This window comes from Ovis canadensis, chromosome 2, assembly GCF_042477335.2.
Source record: "Ovis canadensis isolate MfBH-ARS-UI-01 breed Bighorn chromosome 2, ARS-UI_OviCan_v2, whole genome shotgun sequence".
In the NCBI taxonomy this organism is placed as follows: domain Eukaryota; kingdom Metazoa; phylum Chordata; class Mammalia; order Artiodactyla; family Bovidae; genus Ovis; species Ovis canadensis.
The window spans coordinates 215,584,303-215,598,833 of NC_091246.1; the positions used below are offsets into that span (position 1 = coordinate 215,584,303).

General features: G+C 42.9%; 1 protein-coding gene across 1 annotated transcript; it reads right to left on the reverse strand.

The window, feature by feature from the left end:
* Positions 1-10,562: 10,562 nt before the first annotated feature.
* On the reverse strand, positions 10,563-13,122 carry LOC138434160 (gamma-crystallin A). The gene is made up of 3 exons (XM_069578167.1): positions 12,848-13,122; positions 12,489-12,731; positions 10,563-10,969 (listed from the first exon to the last, which is right to left on the reverse strand). Exons 1-3 carry the CDS (start codon positions 12,854-12,856, stop codon positions 10,697-10,699), a joined length of 525 nt encoding a protein of 174 aa, XP_069434268.1. The 5' UTR covers positions 12,857-13,122; the 3' UTR covers positions 10,563-10,696.
* Between the last annotated feature and the right edge of the window lie 1,409 nt (positions 13,123-14,531).

Genomic DNA, 14,531 nt, shown 5'->3' on the forward strand with positions numbered 1-14,531 from the left:
ATTGGAGAAGGAAATGGCAATCCACTCCAGTATTCTTGCCTGGAGAATCCCAGGATGGAGGAACCTGGTGGGCTGCAGTCTATGGGGTTGCACAGAGTCAGACATGACTGAAGCGACTTAGCAGTAGCAGCAAAGCAATTTCAGCCTTTTCATTACTTGCTTTTTGCTTTGGAAAACATGGTTATTATTCATAAAACATATTATTTATGTTAACATGTAATAGATTTATCACCTAAGGCTCTTCCTATAAAAAGAGAAACCCACCATGGGTAGGGGGTCCCTCTACTGGAATAGAACCAACACAGTATCCAGCAGATACTGGCCCTGGCATGACCCTCTATGGAATGACAGAGATTAGGTGGTTACCATTTCCCCAGTGGCTCAGCTGGTAAAGAATCTGGCTGCAATGCAGGAGACATAGGAGACCTGGGTTCTATCCCTGGGTCAGGAAGATCCCCTGGAGAAGGAAATGGCAACCCACTCCAGTATTTCTTGTCTGAAAAATCCCATGGACAGAGGAGACTGGTGGGCTCCAGTCCCTCTCAAAGAGTTGGAGACGACTGAGCATGCACACATGCACTGCAGCCTTAGGAAAGTGAAAGCAAGTGAAGTCGCTCAGTCGTGTCCGACTCTTTGCGACCCTGTGGACTGTAGCGCACCAGCCCCCTGCACTGCAGCCTTAGGAAAGTGAAAGCAAGTGAAGTCGCTCAGTCGTGTCTGACTCTTTGCGACCCTGTGGACTGTAGCCCACCAGGCCCCTGCACTGCAGTCTTAGAAAAGTGAAAGAAAGTGAAGTTGCTCAGTCGTGTCTGACTCCAGGCAGACGCTTTAACCTCTGAGCCACCATACCCAAATCAGTGACTCAGGGATTAAAGAACCCTTTACAGTCAGCTAATGCTGAGATCCTAGAGCCAGGTTGAAGAAATCAGCCTGCCAACAATGTCAACTGAAGGAGAGTGGCTCAGTGCTAAAGGATTCGCCTGCCAATGCAGGAGGCATGGGTTCAATCCCTGGGTCTGGACGATCTCCTGGAGAAGGAAATGGCAATCCACTCCAGTATTCTTGCCTGGGAAATCCCATGGGTGGAGTGGTCTAGTGGGAAGTACAGGGGGTTGCAAAGAGTCGGGCACAACTTAGCAACTAGAACAGCAACTATAATTTACCAGAATTCCTGTTAAAGCCAAAGATTCTCAAGGTTGCACAAGCTTTACAAATTAAAAAAAAAAAAAGGATGACATTGAACCTACTATGTGAAGTGTATAAGATATGTATATCTAGAAAGATAACTTCTAAAACAAGCCATGTTTTATGCAGAAACAATTAGTTTATAGGCCTTCAAGGCTGACAGATTTGTCAGGCTCAGTTCCCAGTTCCTCTACTTCCTAGCTGTGTGCACCTTTTTATTTTTTGCTTTTAAAAAAATATATTTTAATTGGAGGCTAATTGCTTTACAATATTGTAGTGGTTTTTGCCATACATTCACATGAATCAGCCACGAGTGTACATGTGTTCCCCATCCTGAACCTCCTCCCACCTCCCTCCCCATCCCATCCTTCAGGGTCATCCCAGCGCTGAGCTCCCTGTCTCATGCATCGAACCTGGACTGGCGATCTGTTTCATATGTGATAATATACATGTTTCAATGCTATTCTCTCAAATCACCCCACCTTCGCCTTCCCCTACCAAGTCCAAAAGACTGTTCTTTACATCTGTGTCTCTTTTGCTCTCTCGCATATAGGGTCATCGTTACCATCTTTCTAAATTCCTTATATATGTGTTAGTATACTGTGTTGGTGTTTTTCTTTCTGACTTACTTCACTCTGTATAACAGGCTCCAGTTTCATCCACCTCATTAGAACTGATAAAAATGCATTCTTTTTAATAGCTGAATAATATTCCATGGTGTATATGTACCACGGCTTTCTTATCCATTCATCTCCCGGTGGACACCTAGGTTGCTTCCATGTCCTGGCCATTGTAAACAGTGCTGTGATGAACACTGGGGTTGTGTGTACTTTTAAAAATTTGGTTCTCACAGTGATCGGCATGTGATTAGACTTGGTCATTTGGGAATCTTGGCCTGGACTGGGTGTTCAGAAAGCATCCTCTGACGCCCTCTAGCTGCTATCTTGCTCACAGGACAGGCATGTGTGGTGGCAATGGGGACATGCCCACACTTCTTAGAGACCACACTCCTTGTACCTGGAGCTCCAGAATTTCCTCCATTTACATCCTTGCTTCCAAAACCTAGAAGAGAATCTTCATCCACCCACCCAAGGACACTGTTCACAAAAGGGAGCCTGTTTGGGGGACGTGATCGGGGGTGAGGGGAGGTGGAACATGTGGATGGAGCTTGGGCATGTGCAGGAGTCAGAAGGGAGGAGGGCGGGCCATGGAGTGGTGATGGGGTTCTATTTATGCTCTTGTCCCAGATCCCTCAAATATTTGGGGAGCTCTGGATAATAACTGTGCTATGTTAGCCACATGTTGTATTCTAAGATTTCTGGTATGATGTCTGGAACACACACAACACTCTTCATAAGGTAGGCTTTCATTACTAACTACTACTATTTCATCATCATGAGCTAAATAAGTGATGTAATGTATGCTGGAAGTTCAGTCGTACCCACTCAAGTGAGAGCAGACGTGGCTTCCTTCAGCAGGGTCGTGTCAATGATGTGCTAATGAGCTCAAGAGGTTTCATCTGGGAGACATGCCAGTGGCCACCAGAGAAAGGAGTCTGCAGATGCTTCAAGAAAACCCAGTTGACAAACTAAAATATTTGTATGAGACTGCGTGGCAGGGAAGGTAATGCACTATTTCCACTGAGGCTTCTAACAGGCCTCAGGTAACTCTTATTGCTACTTAGTTGCTCAGTCGTGTCCAGCTCTTTTGAGACCCCATGGACTGCAGCCCACCAGACTCCTCTGTCCATGGGATTTCCCAGGCAAGAATACTGGAATGGGTTGCCATTTCATTCTCCAGGGGATCTTCTCCACCCACGGATCGAACTTGAGTCTCCTGCTTGGCAGGTGGATTCTTTACCACTGAGCCACCTGGGAAGCCTCCAGGTAACTCTGTGCTGTGCTAAGTTGCTCAGTCGTGTCTGACTCTCCGTGACACTACGGACTATAGCCTGGCAGGCTCCTCTGTCCAGGGGGATTCTCCAGGCCAGAATACTGGAGTGGGTTGCCATGGTCTCTTCCAGGGGATCTTTCCAACCCAGGGATTGAACTTGGGTCTCCTGCATCACAGGCAGATTGTTTACCTTCAGAACCACCAGGGAAGCACCAGGGAAGGTAACTTCAGTGGCTCTTAAATGAACAATTTCATTTTTGGAAAAAAAAACAGGGTTATGTTAGATCCATTCATATGTTTTGACATTTGAGTCAAATGTGTTTTGATATACAAGTTTATTCAACTATGATATCCTAAAGAAATTTAAAGGGTTTTATAAATTTTTTTCTCATTTAAATGAGACCTGTGTTTTTAAAAATGAGTTTTGCAGTTCTTTTTAAAGAAAAGAAAAAAAAAAAAGCCTTGTCTATAACTGTGAACTTGGTATTCAAATATTTGTGCTAAAAGGCTCATTGGCTCAGTCCCTCCCTTAATCTCCCATATATTTTAGACTGGGGTGTTGGCTGATCCTACAAAGAGATATAACAAAGCATGTCTTGCCACACCCAGGACCAAATGTCTCATTCCACTGACCTATCCATCTTCTAAAATGCAAGGAAGTGGCGGGGAATCTTATTATTTTTCTTCACACAAAAATGTTGCTTTTCACCTTTTCTTTCATTTTTGTTCTCTTTCTCAGGCTATCTCCCCTGTCTCTTTCCTTTAGCTGTTAGAGGTAAGCTCTGAGACCTTCATAGTGTGGTGCTCTAACTCTGCCCCTCCCCTCACAAAGGTCTCCCTGCTGCCATCCTACACCAGCCTGCTGATCTCTGGGCCATTTTTTACCCCCCTTCAAGTTTTCCCAGGTCACCAAGAACCAGACAGGACTGGAGGCTATCAGAACCAGGTAGAGGACTGAGTGTAAGAGACTGCCGTCTATGTCTCTGAACATCTGCATTGGTGAGCTTGTGTGGGAGAGTCATTGCTTTCCAAAATAAACTGGAATCGTTTGCAATAAAGTTAAAATCCCTTGCTGTTTTTCATGCTTCCAGGGCTCTATTTATCCACATCAGTTCAGTTCAGTAGCTCAGTCATGTCTGACTCTTTGCGTCCTCATGGACTGCAGCACGCCAGGCCTCCCTGTCCATCACCAACTCCCGGAACTTCCTCAAACTCATGTCCATTGAGTCGGTGATGCCATCCAACCATCTCATCCTCTGTCGAGCCCTTCTCCTCCTGCCTTCAATCTTTCCCAACATCAGAGTCTTTTCATGAGTCAGCTCTTTGCATCAGGTGGCCAAAGTACTGAAGCTTCAGCTTCAACATCAGTCCTTCCAATGAATATTCAGGACTGATTTCCTTTAGGATTAACTGGTTGGACCTCCTTGCAGTCCAAGGGACTCTCAAGAGTCTTCTCCAACAGCACAGTTCAAAAGCATCAATTCTTCAGCTCTCAGCTTTCTTAATAGTCCAATTCTCATATCCATACATGACTACTATTTATTCATGTAAGTAATTAGTAATTAATCATGAGGATTAGAAAAGCATGACATGGCCCTTATCCTTATGCCTTGTTGAAGACACTAAACCAAGACAAAAAGATATTATGTGAGAAAGGCAGTGCTTAAGTGCTAAGTTGGGTCATCATGAAGTGGATATAAATGTTCAGAGAAGGAAGAGACAAGTAAAAGCCAGTTGTATGAGGAGCTATCCTGGAAAGAGGGACTTAGTCTGCCTTGAAGATTAGGTGGGATTTGATAAGCTTCCAAGAAGGGAAGGCGTTCCAGTATTGGGAACAGATTCCTTCTATTGGCCCAGATCATCAGACATCTTGAATTTAGATGAAAAGATAGGGGGGAAAAAGACTCCCTTCTGCACTTCCAAGTTTTAAAGCAAATTTCAGTGTGAATTGTGTCTATTCCTACTGTTTCTCTACTTAGCCCAAAAAGAGTTCAATAAAATAATGAGAGTGAGGATACTGCTTTTGATTTGTTCTTTGCATATCAATTTTCCTTTTCCATACCACTTCAAAGACCTCCAGAGCACTTTAAGAGAAAGGATACAGTTATAATGTAGTGAAGACTAAAAAGTTAAGTAGAAAACTTCATTGGTGATACAGAAATGAGAAAAGGAGAAAAATTCTACTGTTAGCCGAATCAGGCCTAAATCACCTGCTAGATCTGAAGTGCACACACACACCAGCACATACACCCGTTAAGTCTTGTCACAGGTGATGGTGCCCTTGGCTTCTGCAGTCTACCAACCACACTGAGGTGGGTTTAGAACAGGGGCCAGTCAAGGAACTCACAGTAACGTGTTCTTGGGAGGATTTTGCTGACTGTAGGTCTGTTTCACTGCAGATTCCCTCCTGAGAGTGCAGCAACGACCCCTCACTCATACCTGCGGTCTTGCTTCAATATTAAGTATTGGAGCTTCAGTTTCAGCATTAGTCCTTCCAATGATCATTCAGGGTTGATTTCCTTTAGGATTGATTCATTTGATCTCCTTGCTCTTCCAAAGATTACACAAGCAATAAGTGCAGGAGTATGAATGGATGGATGAAGTCACTGCTTCCTGAATGTGTTCTTCAGAAATAGTGCCTATTCAAGAATTTCATGTGTCTGTGAGTACTGTGAGAGAAAAAACTGCTTTAGAAGACGCCATGTGAAAGCAAGGCATGGGCTAGGCAGGGAGGTGGTCACTGGTAGTTTTGTTTGCAAGGGCTTGCTCCTCCACCAGCCAATGATGCAGGCCCTGAAAGAGCTACTCACCCCCTACCTGACTCAGTCCAGGTCCCTGATGCTCTAAAATCAGAAGCTGACTAAACAAGTAAAAGGGCTTGTGTGCAGTCTCTGACTCAATCTTTCCTATGACATTGGAGTCAGCAGGTAAGGCCAGGTCTCTCAGCAATCTCCTGAACTAATGTAGTTGTGGGGTCCCTGTATCCACGAATTCTACATCCATGAATTTAAGCAACCACAGAAAGTAACCTGAAAAAAAAATTCAGAAAGTTTCAAAAATCAAAACTTGAATTTGCCACACTGGCAACTATTTACATATCATGTACATACTAATACTGTGTAAATACAATGTAAATGATATGTAAAGTTTCAAACTTCCCTGATGGCCTCTTGGGTAAACAATCTGCCTGCAATGCAGGAGACACAGATGTGGGTTCAATACCTGGGTTGGGAAGATTCCCTGGAGAAGAAAATGGCAACCCATTCCAGTATTCTTGTCCGGGAAATCCCATGGACAGAAGAGCCTTGTGGGCTACAGACCAAAGGGTTGCAGAGTCAGACACAATTGAAAATTAAGTGCAGCACACAGCATTTACATTGTAGTAGGGATTATTAGTAACCTAGAGATGATTTAAAGTATATGGGAGGATTGCATAGTTATATGCAAATACTGCACCATTTTATATAAGGGACTTGAGCATCCATAGATTTCAATATCCATGGGGATTCTGTAACCAATCCCCCTTGGATACCGAACAACGGCTACACTTTATTTCTAGGTGTTTTGTTTGATCTCTAAAATCAAACTCTAAAATGTCTTAATATAGTTGTTTGCCTCAGGATTCTGTTAGTGATGCCTACCACTAGTTTTGCAAGAGGTCTGGATGAACTTTACAGTATCACATGACACAGGCTGGAAGTTGTGTCAAAGTTGATTGGAGCCAGCCTATAACCACCTATGTATGTATATGTGTTTAGTCGTTCAGTCACGTCTGACTCTTTTCGACCCCATGGGCTATAGCCCATGGACTATAGCCCTCCAGGCTCCTCTGTCCATGGGATTTTGCAGGCAAGGATCTGGAGAGGGTTACCATTTCCTCATTCAGGGGATCTTTCCAACCCAGGGATCAAACCTGCGTTTCCTGCATTTGCAAGGGTATTCTTTACCACTGAGCCATCTGGGTAGCAAGACGGCAGTAATGAACGACTATGAAATGGACATCGAGGATGTTCACATTTTCTCTAATAGCTAATTTACTTCACCCTCCCCCTTTTTTATGAAATCCATATATATATAGCACAATGAGGTAAACTGATGGAGTGATGACTACTATTTATTGAGCTTCTTTATAAGAAGCATCCCATTTATTCCTCACAAGAACATACAAGTGGGAAAACTAAGGCTTATGAGGATAAATAACTTGCTCAAGTTCACACAGCCAATAGGTGGTCAAGCCAGAAACCAAGTCCACGGACCTCAAGGCCTACATTGGTAACCATTAAGATATTCCACCTAGAAACCTAATAGAGTCTTAAAGAATCAGAACTGAAGGAAGCAGGGAACTCCTCTTGACCAATACCTCTAATTTTACAGAGAAAGAAGCTTGTGGCATTCCAAGGTATGTTAGATAAAATGCTAGTTTTTAAACCCTTAAATTCACTAGGTTGAAACAAAACAAAACCTGCAAGTTAAAATTATCTTCAGTGAGACATATCACCTGGGTTTTCCTTTAAAAAAAAAAAAAACAAAAACAGAGCTCATAATTCACTGGTCACTCAACAGAGGACAACACACTAAGCGTGGTTTAACTAAGCCAGCAGCAAAACCATAAGTCTCCTGCATGTTTGTTATTGGCAAGAGCCACAGCCGTTTAATAATATGTGTGTTTTCATACTTATAATTCATAGCATATGTTCCTTCAGCAAGAAAGAATCTTATTTTAAAAGATTCTTTATTACTTAAGGGTCTGTTCAGGGCTTTATTATTTTTAAACAGCTTCATTGAGATATAATTCACATTAATATTTGCCCATTTAACGTGTGTATTCAGTGGGTTTAGTATATTCACAGTTACGTGCAACTGTCACCACAGTCAGTTTTAGAAAATGCTCATTCCACAGTGAAAAGTCCTGAGCCCTCTAGCTATTGCTCCTTTATCGACCTATCCCCCAGTCCTAAACAACCATGAATATACTTACTGTCTCTAGATTTGCCTATTCTGGGTGTTTCATATAAATGAATCCTATAATAGACGCGACCAGCTTCTTTCACTTGACATGTCTTCAAGGTTCATCCATGATGTAATATGTATCAGGACTTCATTCCTTTTTACAGCCAAAGAATATCCCATTGTTTGGATTATCACATTTCATTTATGCAGTCATCCACTGATAAACATTTGGGTTGTTTTCACATCTGGCTATTGTGAATAGTGCTGCTGTGAACATTCATGAATAGCTTTTGTTGGAACATTTCTTTTCAATTCTTTTAAGTATATATGTCAGAGTGGAATTGCTGAGTCATATGATAACTCAGTTTAACTATTTGAGGAACTACCAAACTGTTTTCCCATAGTGGCTGCATCTTTTTACATTACTTTACATTAGAACTTTACATTACTTACAAGTATTTACATTAATTTACATTACAGAGATTTATGAAAGTTCTAATCTCTCCACATCCTTACTAGCACTTGCTATTTTCTGTTTTATTTTTCTCTAAAATTAATATAACCACCCTAGTGGATTGTTGTTGTTGTTGTTCAGTCACCCAGTCGAGTCCAACTCTTTGTGACCCTATGGACTGCAGCTCCCCAGGCCTTCCTGTCCATCACCATTTCCCAGAGTTTGCCCAAGTTCATGTTCATTGCATTGGCGATGCTGTCCAGCCATCCTAGTGGGTATTAAGTGCTATCTCACTGTGGTTTTTATCTGAATTTCCCTAATGACTAATAATGGGCTTCTGTGGTGGCTCAGTGGCACAGAACACCCTGCTAATGCAAGAGATGCAAGTTTGATCCCTGGGTTGGGAAGATCCCCTGGAGAAAGAAATGGTAACCCACTCCAGTATTCTTGCCTGGGAAATCCCCTGGATAGAGGAGCCCAGAGGGCTATAGTCCATGGGGTCACAAAAGAGTTGGACACAACTTAGAGAGTAAACAACCACAACAATGACTAATAATGCTGAGCATCTTTTCAGTAGCTTCTTGACCATTTATATATCTTCTTCATAAAAATATAATATAAGTACTTTGCCCATTTTAATTGTCTTGTCTTTTATCTTTTGTTATTAAGAGTTTTTTTTTTAATACTCTGAATACTAGATTCTTACCAGATAAAAAGTTTATAAATATTTGGTAAATATTTTCCCTCATTCAAGAGTCTGTCTTTTCACTTTCTCTTTTAAAAAATGTTAATTGGGGGATAATTACTTTACAATGTTGTGTTGATTTCTGCCATACATCAACATGAATCAGCCATAGGTATACATGTATTTTTCACTTTCTTGATGGCATTCTTTGATTCACACGTGCATGCTAAGTTCACTTCAGTTGTGTCTGACTCTTGGGGACCCCATGGGCTGTAACCCTCTCCTCTGTCCATGGGATTCTCTAGGCAAGAATACTGGAGTGGGTTTCCATGCCCTCCTCCAGGGGATCTTCCTGACCCAGGGACTGAACCTGTGTCTCTTGTGTCTCCTGCATTGGCAGGTAGTCCATTACCACTAGCACCACCTGGGAAGCGTAAAATGTTTTAATTTTGATGACATCCCATTTACTATTTTTATTGTTGTTAGCCCGTGCTTTTGGTGTCATTTTTAAGAGGTCATTGCCTAATAAAAGTTCATGAATATGTATGTTTCTATTTTCTTCCAAGGGTTTTATAGTTTGAGTTCTTTGATTTATTTTGAATTAATTTTTATCTGTGGTATGAAATGGGGGTCTAACTTTATTATTTTGCATTTGGATATCCAGTAGTCCTAGCACTATTTGTTGAAAAGCTATTCTTTCCCCATTGAGTGGTCTTAGCACCCTTGTCAAAAATCAGTTGGACGTAAACATATGGGATTTTTCTGGACTCTCAGGCCTATTCCTGTCATCACCATGCCTACCTTATGCCAGTACCCCGCCATGTTGTTTACTGCTGCTTTGTGGTAAGCTTTGGAACTGTGAAGTATGAGCCCTCCTAGTTTGCTCTTCTTTTTTCAAGATTGTTTTGGCTGTTCTTGGTCCCTTGCAAATTCCATATGAATTTTAAAATGAGCTTTTCAATTTCTATAAAGAATTTAACTGGGACAGAGCACTATTTTTGCTCATGTAAATTTGTAAAAAGAATTAGCATTCTGGGTGAGCAACTCTACTCTAGTGGAAAGAAATCCCAGAGGTGTATAGGATAACACATTGTCTTACTTCACTCTGCATAGCTGAGTATTCCATAATTGGATTTTGATAAAAGTTCATATTGTAGTCCAGGATAATGCAGTCCTCTCTGGCAGTCCTTTTGTGTCCCAGCCACAACTGGTTCCATATCTTCTCCTGTGTATGGATTTAATAGTTTTCATTATGTTTCTTTTCTCTCTCCCTCATACTGTGGGTTGTAGAGGCAGAGACGGTGTTTCTGCCTCCTTCCCATGATGTGAATGGGAACTTCATAAATACTGCTGCCATCAGGAAGTAAGCAGATGTTCAAAACACTCGATTTCAGGGCCAGGTAAGATGCCAAGGGTCACCATTTATTAAAATTCAGTTATTCTTTAAGATGAACAAGAATTACTTATGTGCCAGTAACACGATTTGTATATATAGTGCATTTCTATGTGGATCATAAGAAAAGCACAGCCTAGAACAAATCGATGGCCCGTCTCAGAGAGCCCACTCGGGCATCCATGGCCCCCCAGTCGTGGTAGCGCCTGTAATCCCCCGGCCGCAGCAGGTACTGCCGCCCCCGGTAGTTGGGCATCTCGTAGAGGACCCAGCAGCCCTCCAGCACGTGGAGGGAGTGGAGCTCACTGAGCCGGAAGCGGTCGAGGATGCAGGAGCAGTCTTCCGTGAGCTCGGACACCAGGCCTCCATAGTCATCTCTCTCGTACAGCCTTATCCTGTGAGAGCTGGTCTGTTGTGACAATAAACCAAAGATGAAAAATAAGTGTAGGCATCCTGGATGTCAGTAAAAGTGACCCAGCCATCCTGCAGCTTCATGAAGCATGGTTTTCAAACCATCCTGTCACATATGTATCCTCTCCTTACATTGTTGGTTTAACAAATTGTTGTTGTTGTTGTTTAGTCGCTAAGTCATGTCTGACTCTTTGCAACCCCATGGACTGTAGGCTGCCAGGCTCCTCTATCCATGGGATTTTCCAGGCCAGAATACTGGAGTGGGTTACCATTTCCTTCTTCAGGGAGGGTATTAAAATAAAACTTACCTGACAAGTAATCTCTCTTATGGAAGAAATAAACATTGAAATAAAGTCAACAAAAGGAATTCCTTGAAAGCAAAACAAAAAACAACTATTGTAACTATATTTAGTTGAGTTTACAGAGAAGATTTAACTCCCTTTTCCATTATGACTGTGTATCCCTGAATCTTATCAAGCATGTTTTTAAGTCACGTTTGCACTCACCATTGACAACAATTCACATTTGCTCTTAATCCACATGTCTGACATTTTGCCAAGTCACTTGTACCTTTTGAGTTTCTGGCCTCAAAGAAGTTCCTATGTTGTACCTCTTTTTGCATCTGCAAATTTCCCTAGCCAAATTTTGGTTTCACTTCCTGAATCTGCTTGCCACGACACATAATTTGGTGATTCAGAATGTCCAAATACAAGCTACACATGACTAATAGACATTAAGCAGGACTTTGGTGAGGACTACATCTCATGAAATCTTAATGAATGATTTTTCTGACCCTTGTAAGAAACTAGTTGATAATATCTGCTAAATACAGGGAGCCACTTACAAGCAGGCATATTGTTGCAGTTTCTAGATCTGTATGTCATAGAGAAGGTATTGAAAATAATCGCCAATACAGTCAGAATATGTTATACCTATGTTGTTCTCCCATAGTCTGTCAGTATTTTTATCGTTAAGAAATAATGATACACTGATAGATTTTTTTAAACTGAAATTGTGATTTTTATTTAGAAATTAGGAATCAGCTGCTGCTAAGTCGCTTCAGTCATGTCCGACTCTGAGCAACCCCATAGAGGGCACCCCACCAGGCTCTCCCGTCCCTGGGATTCTCCAGGCAAGAGCACTGGAGTGGGTTGCCATTTCCTTCTCCAATGTATGAAAGTGAAAAGTGAAAGTGAAGCTGCTCAGTCATGTCCGACTCTCAGTGACCCCATAGACTGCAGCCCACCAGACTCCTCTGTCCATGGGATTTTCCAGGCAAGAGTACTGGAGTGGGGTGCCATTGCCTTCGTCATTTTAACGCTAAATGAGTTTAAATATTTCTGTATGAGAGCATAGTAAAAAGGCATCTATTTTTTTTTCCAGTGCTTGAGAGTTGGGCTTTGTTATTTTACTGTGAACACTAGTCCTGAGTTGAAACAAACTGACTTTTATAAACAGGAATTTATGGCCCTGGATCAGTGATGCTGTCACACCAGTCGGGTTGAAGCAAGACTCACGTAAGGAATAGCGCGGCAGGAGCGGATGGAGTCGTTGAGGCCCATCCACTGCTGGTAGTCGGGGTAGTCGCCGCGCCGCAGGAAGTACTGGTGGCCCTGGAAGTTGGGGCGCTCATACAGCATCCAGCAGCCGCTGTCCACGCGGATGGAGTTGCAGCGGCTGATGTAGGGCTGCAGGTTGGAGTGGTCGCTGCTGCACTCGTAGCGGCGGCCCTGGAAGCCCCGGTCCTCGTAGAAGGTGATCTGCATGCAGGCGGAACATAACGGGACAGCAGGAAGTCAGCTGGGAGATACCTCCCCCCTCCGCAAACACACACATCACACGCAGCAGGCATGGTATGGCACCTCAGCTGGCTCACCTTCCCCATGGGTGTTGATAGCGGGTGATCGGCGTCCAGTCTGACGGGGACAAACGTGGCAGCTGGTATATATAAGCAGGATGGCTGCTGCGTTGGCAAGAACAACACAAAAGGGGCCTGGGGGTAGCATGTGAGGGGATTTCCGTGTCCTCTCTCTCCCTTTTTTTTTTTTCATTTGGGATCATGGGGCAGGGGGCTCTCATTTTCTCTGGCCTTTTCAGGTTGTCCTCACTCGTGCCAGTGAAAGGAATTGAAGTCAGCAGAGCCATTGTGACCTTGGAGACAAAGAATGCACTTCTCAGCCTATGCAGGGCTCTAGAAATACATTACGTGCCCAGGATTTTGTACAGTTTGCCTATGGAAACTGCTGAGAGGAGGTTGGTGGTTCCCCCTGGGGTGATGCGTGACAGTCCTATGAGTTCCAGAAGGACTTGACGTGCTAAGGGCAACCAAAAAAATTCCTCTAACTGAAAAGCAATTATACTTCCTAACTTGCGAGCTAAGTTGCTTCAGTCGCGTCCGACTCTCAGTGACCCCGTGGACTGTAGCCTGCCAGGTTCCTCTGTCTGTGGGGTTCTCCAGGCAAGAACACTGGAGTGGGCTGCCATGCTCTCTTCCAGTGTATCTTCCAGACCTAGAGATTGAACCCCCATCTCTACTGCTAACACAACCTGGGAAACCCGCATTTCCTAAATCACCTTGTCAGTATTATGTGGTTTCGATAAAAATATTTCGCATATGTCAATGCAGGGAAGAAACAATTAGTGCATGTAGAAGGCTGAGTGTTAATCATAGCTATCAATGAATGGCAAGGTTATAGGTCTTAATTTTATGTTTTTATTTCTCCTTTTTGTTGTTTTCAGTTTCTGTAACTTTCTATTATGTACATATATCTTTAATGAGGTGAAAAAATAAAATAAACCTGTAAATGTTTAACTTTGAGGTGCTAGTGAAAGACAGCAAATTTTGTCAATAACCACATTTTGTCTTGAGTTTTAACATCTCCCTTTGGGCTTAAATGACAGAGGTCTCCTGAGACTCTCTGAGACACTCCAAGAGCAGGAACATATCCAGGATCCTCTCATTCCCCTCTTCCCTCAACCCATCTTCTAGGGATGCTTTTTATTTTCAAAACTAGTATCATGATTTGCCTGAGTTTCCCCTCCCTGAAGCACCACTGTTTCATAGGAAGACCCCAGGCAACTGTTTGAGAACCTTTTTCCCTTGCTGCCAACCTACTGCTTTAGAAATACTCTTCAGATATGCTGGGGCAGAATATGACTCAATCCCCCATGCTTTGTCGTCCCATACATATGCAGAGAGATGAAATCAAACATGGGTCCTGGTTCTCAACCTGTGGAAGGGAATCTAAAAGGATATCCAACTACAGCTGGCAATATGTCCAGAATGCCATTTGTGAAAGTCTTCAGGCAGCATGCAAAGCAAAGGTGCAGATGTTAAGAGGAAAAGCATCAGTTCAACAGTGTACACAAGGGCCAGAGGACAGACCTAATGCAGCAGGTCTTCTGGTCAACCTTAGTTACAGCCGTAATTGAACCAGTGTGGAAAAGGCTGCCTTGGTCTTTCCAGCCACAATGCCACACTGAAATATACCGCCACTTTGAGCAAAAGTCAACAAACCACATGCCAGTTTTGGCACATGTTAAAGAAAACTATTCTGTGT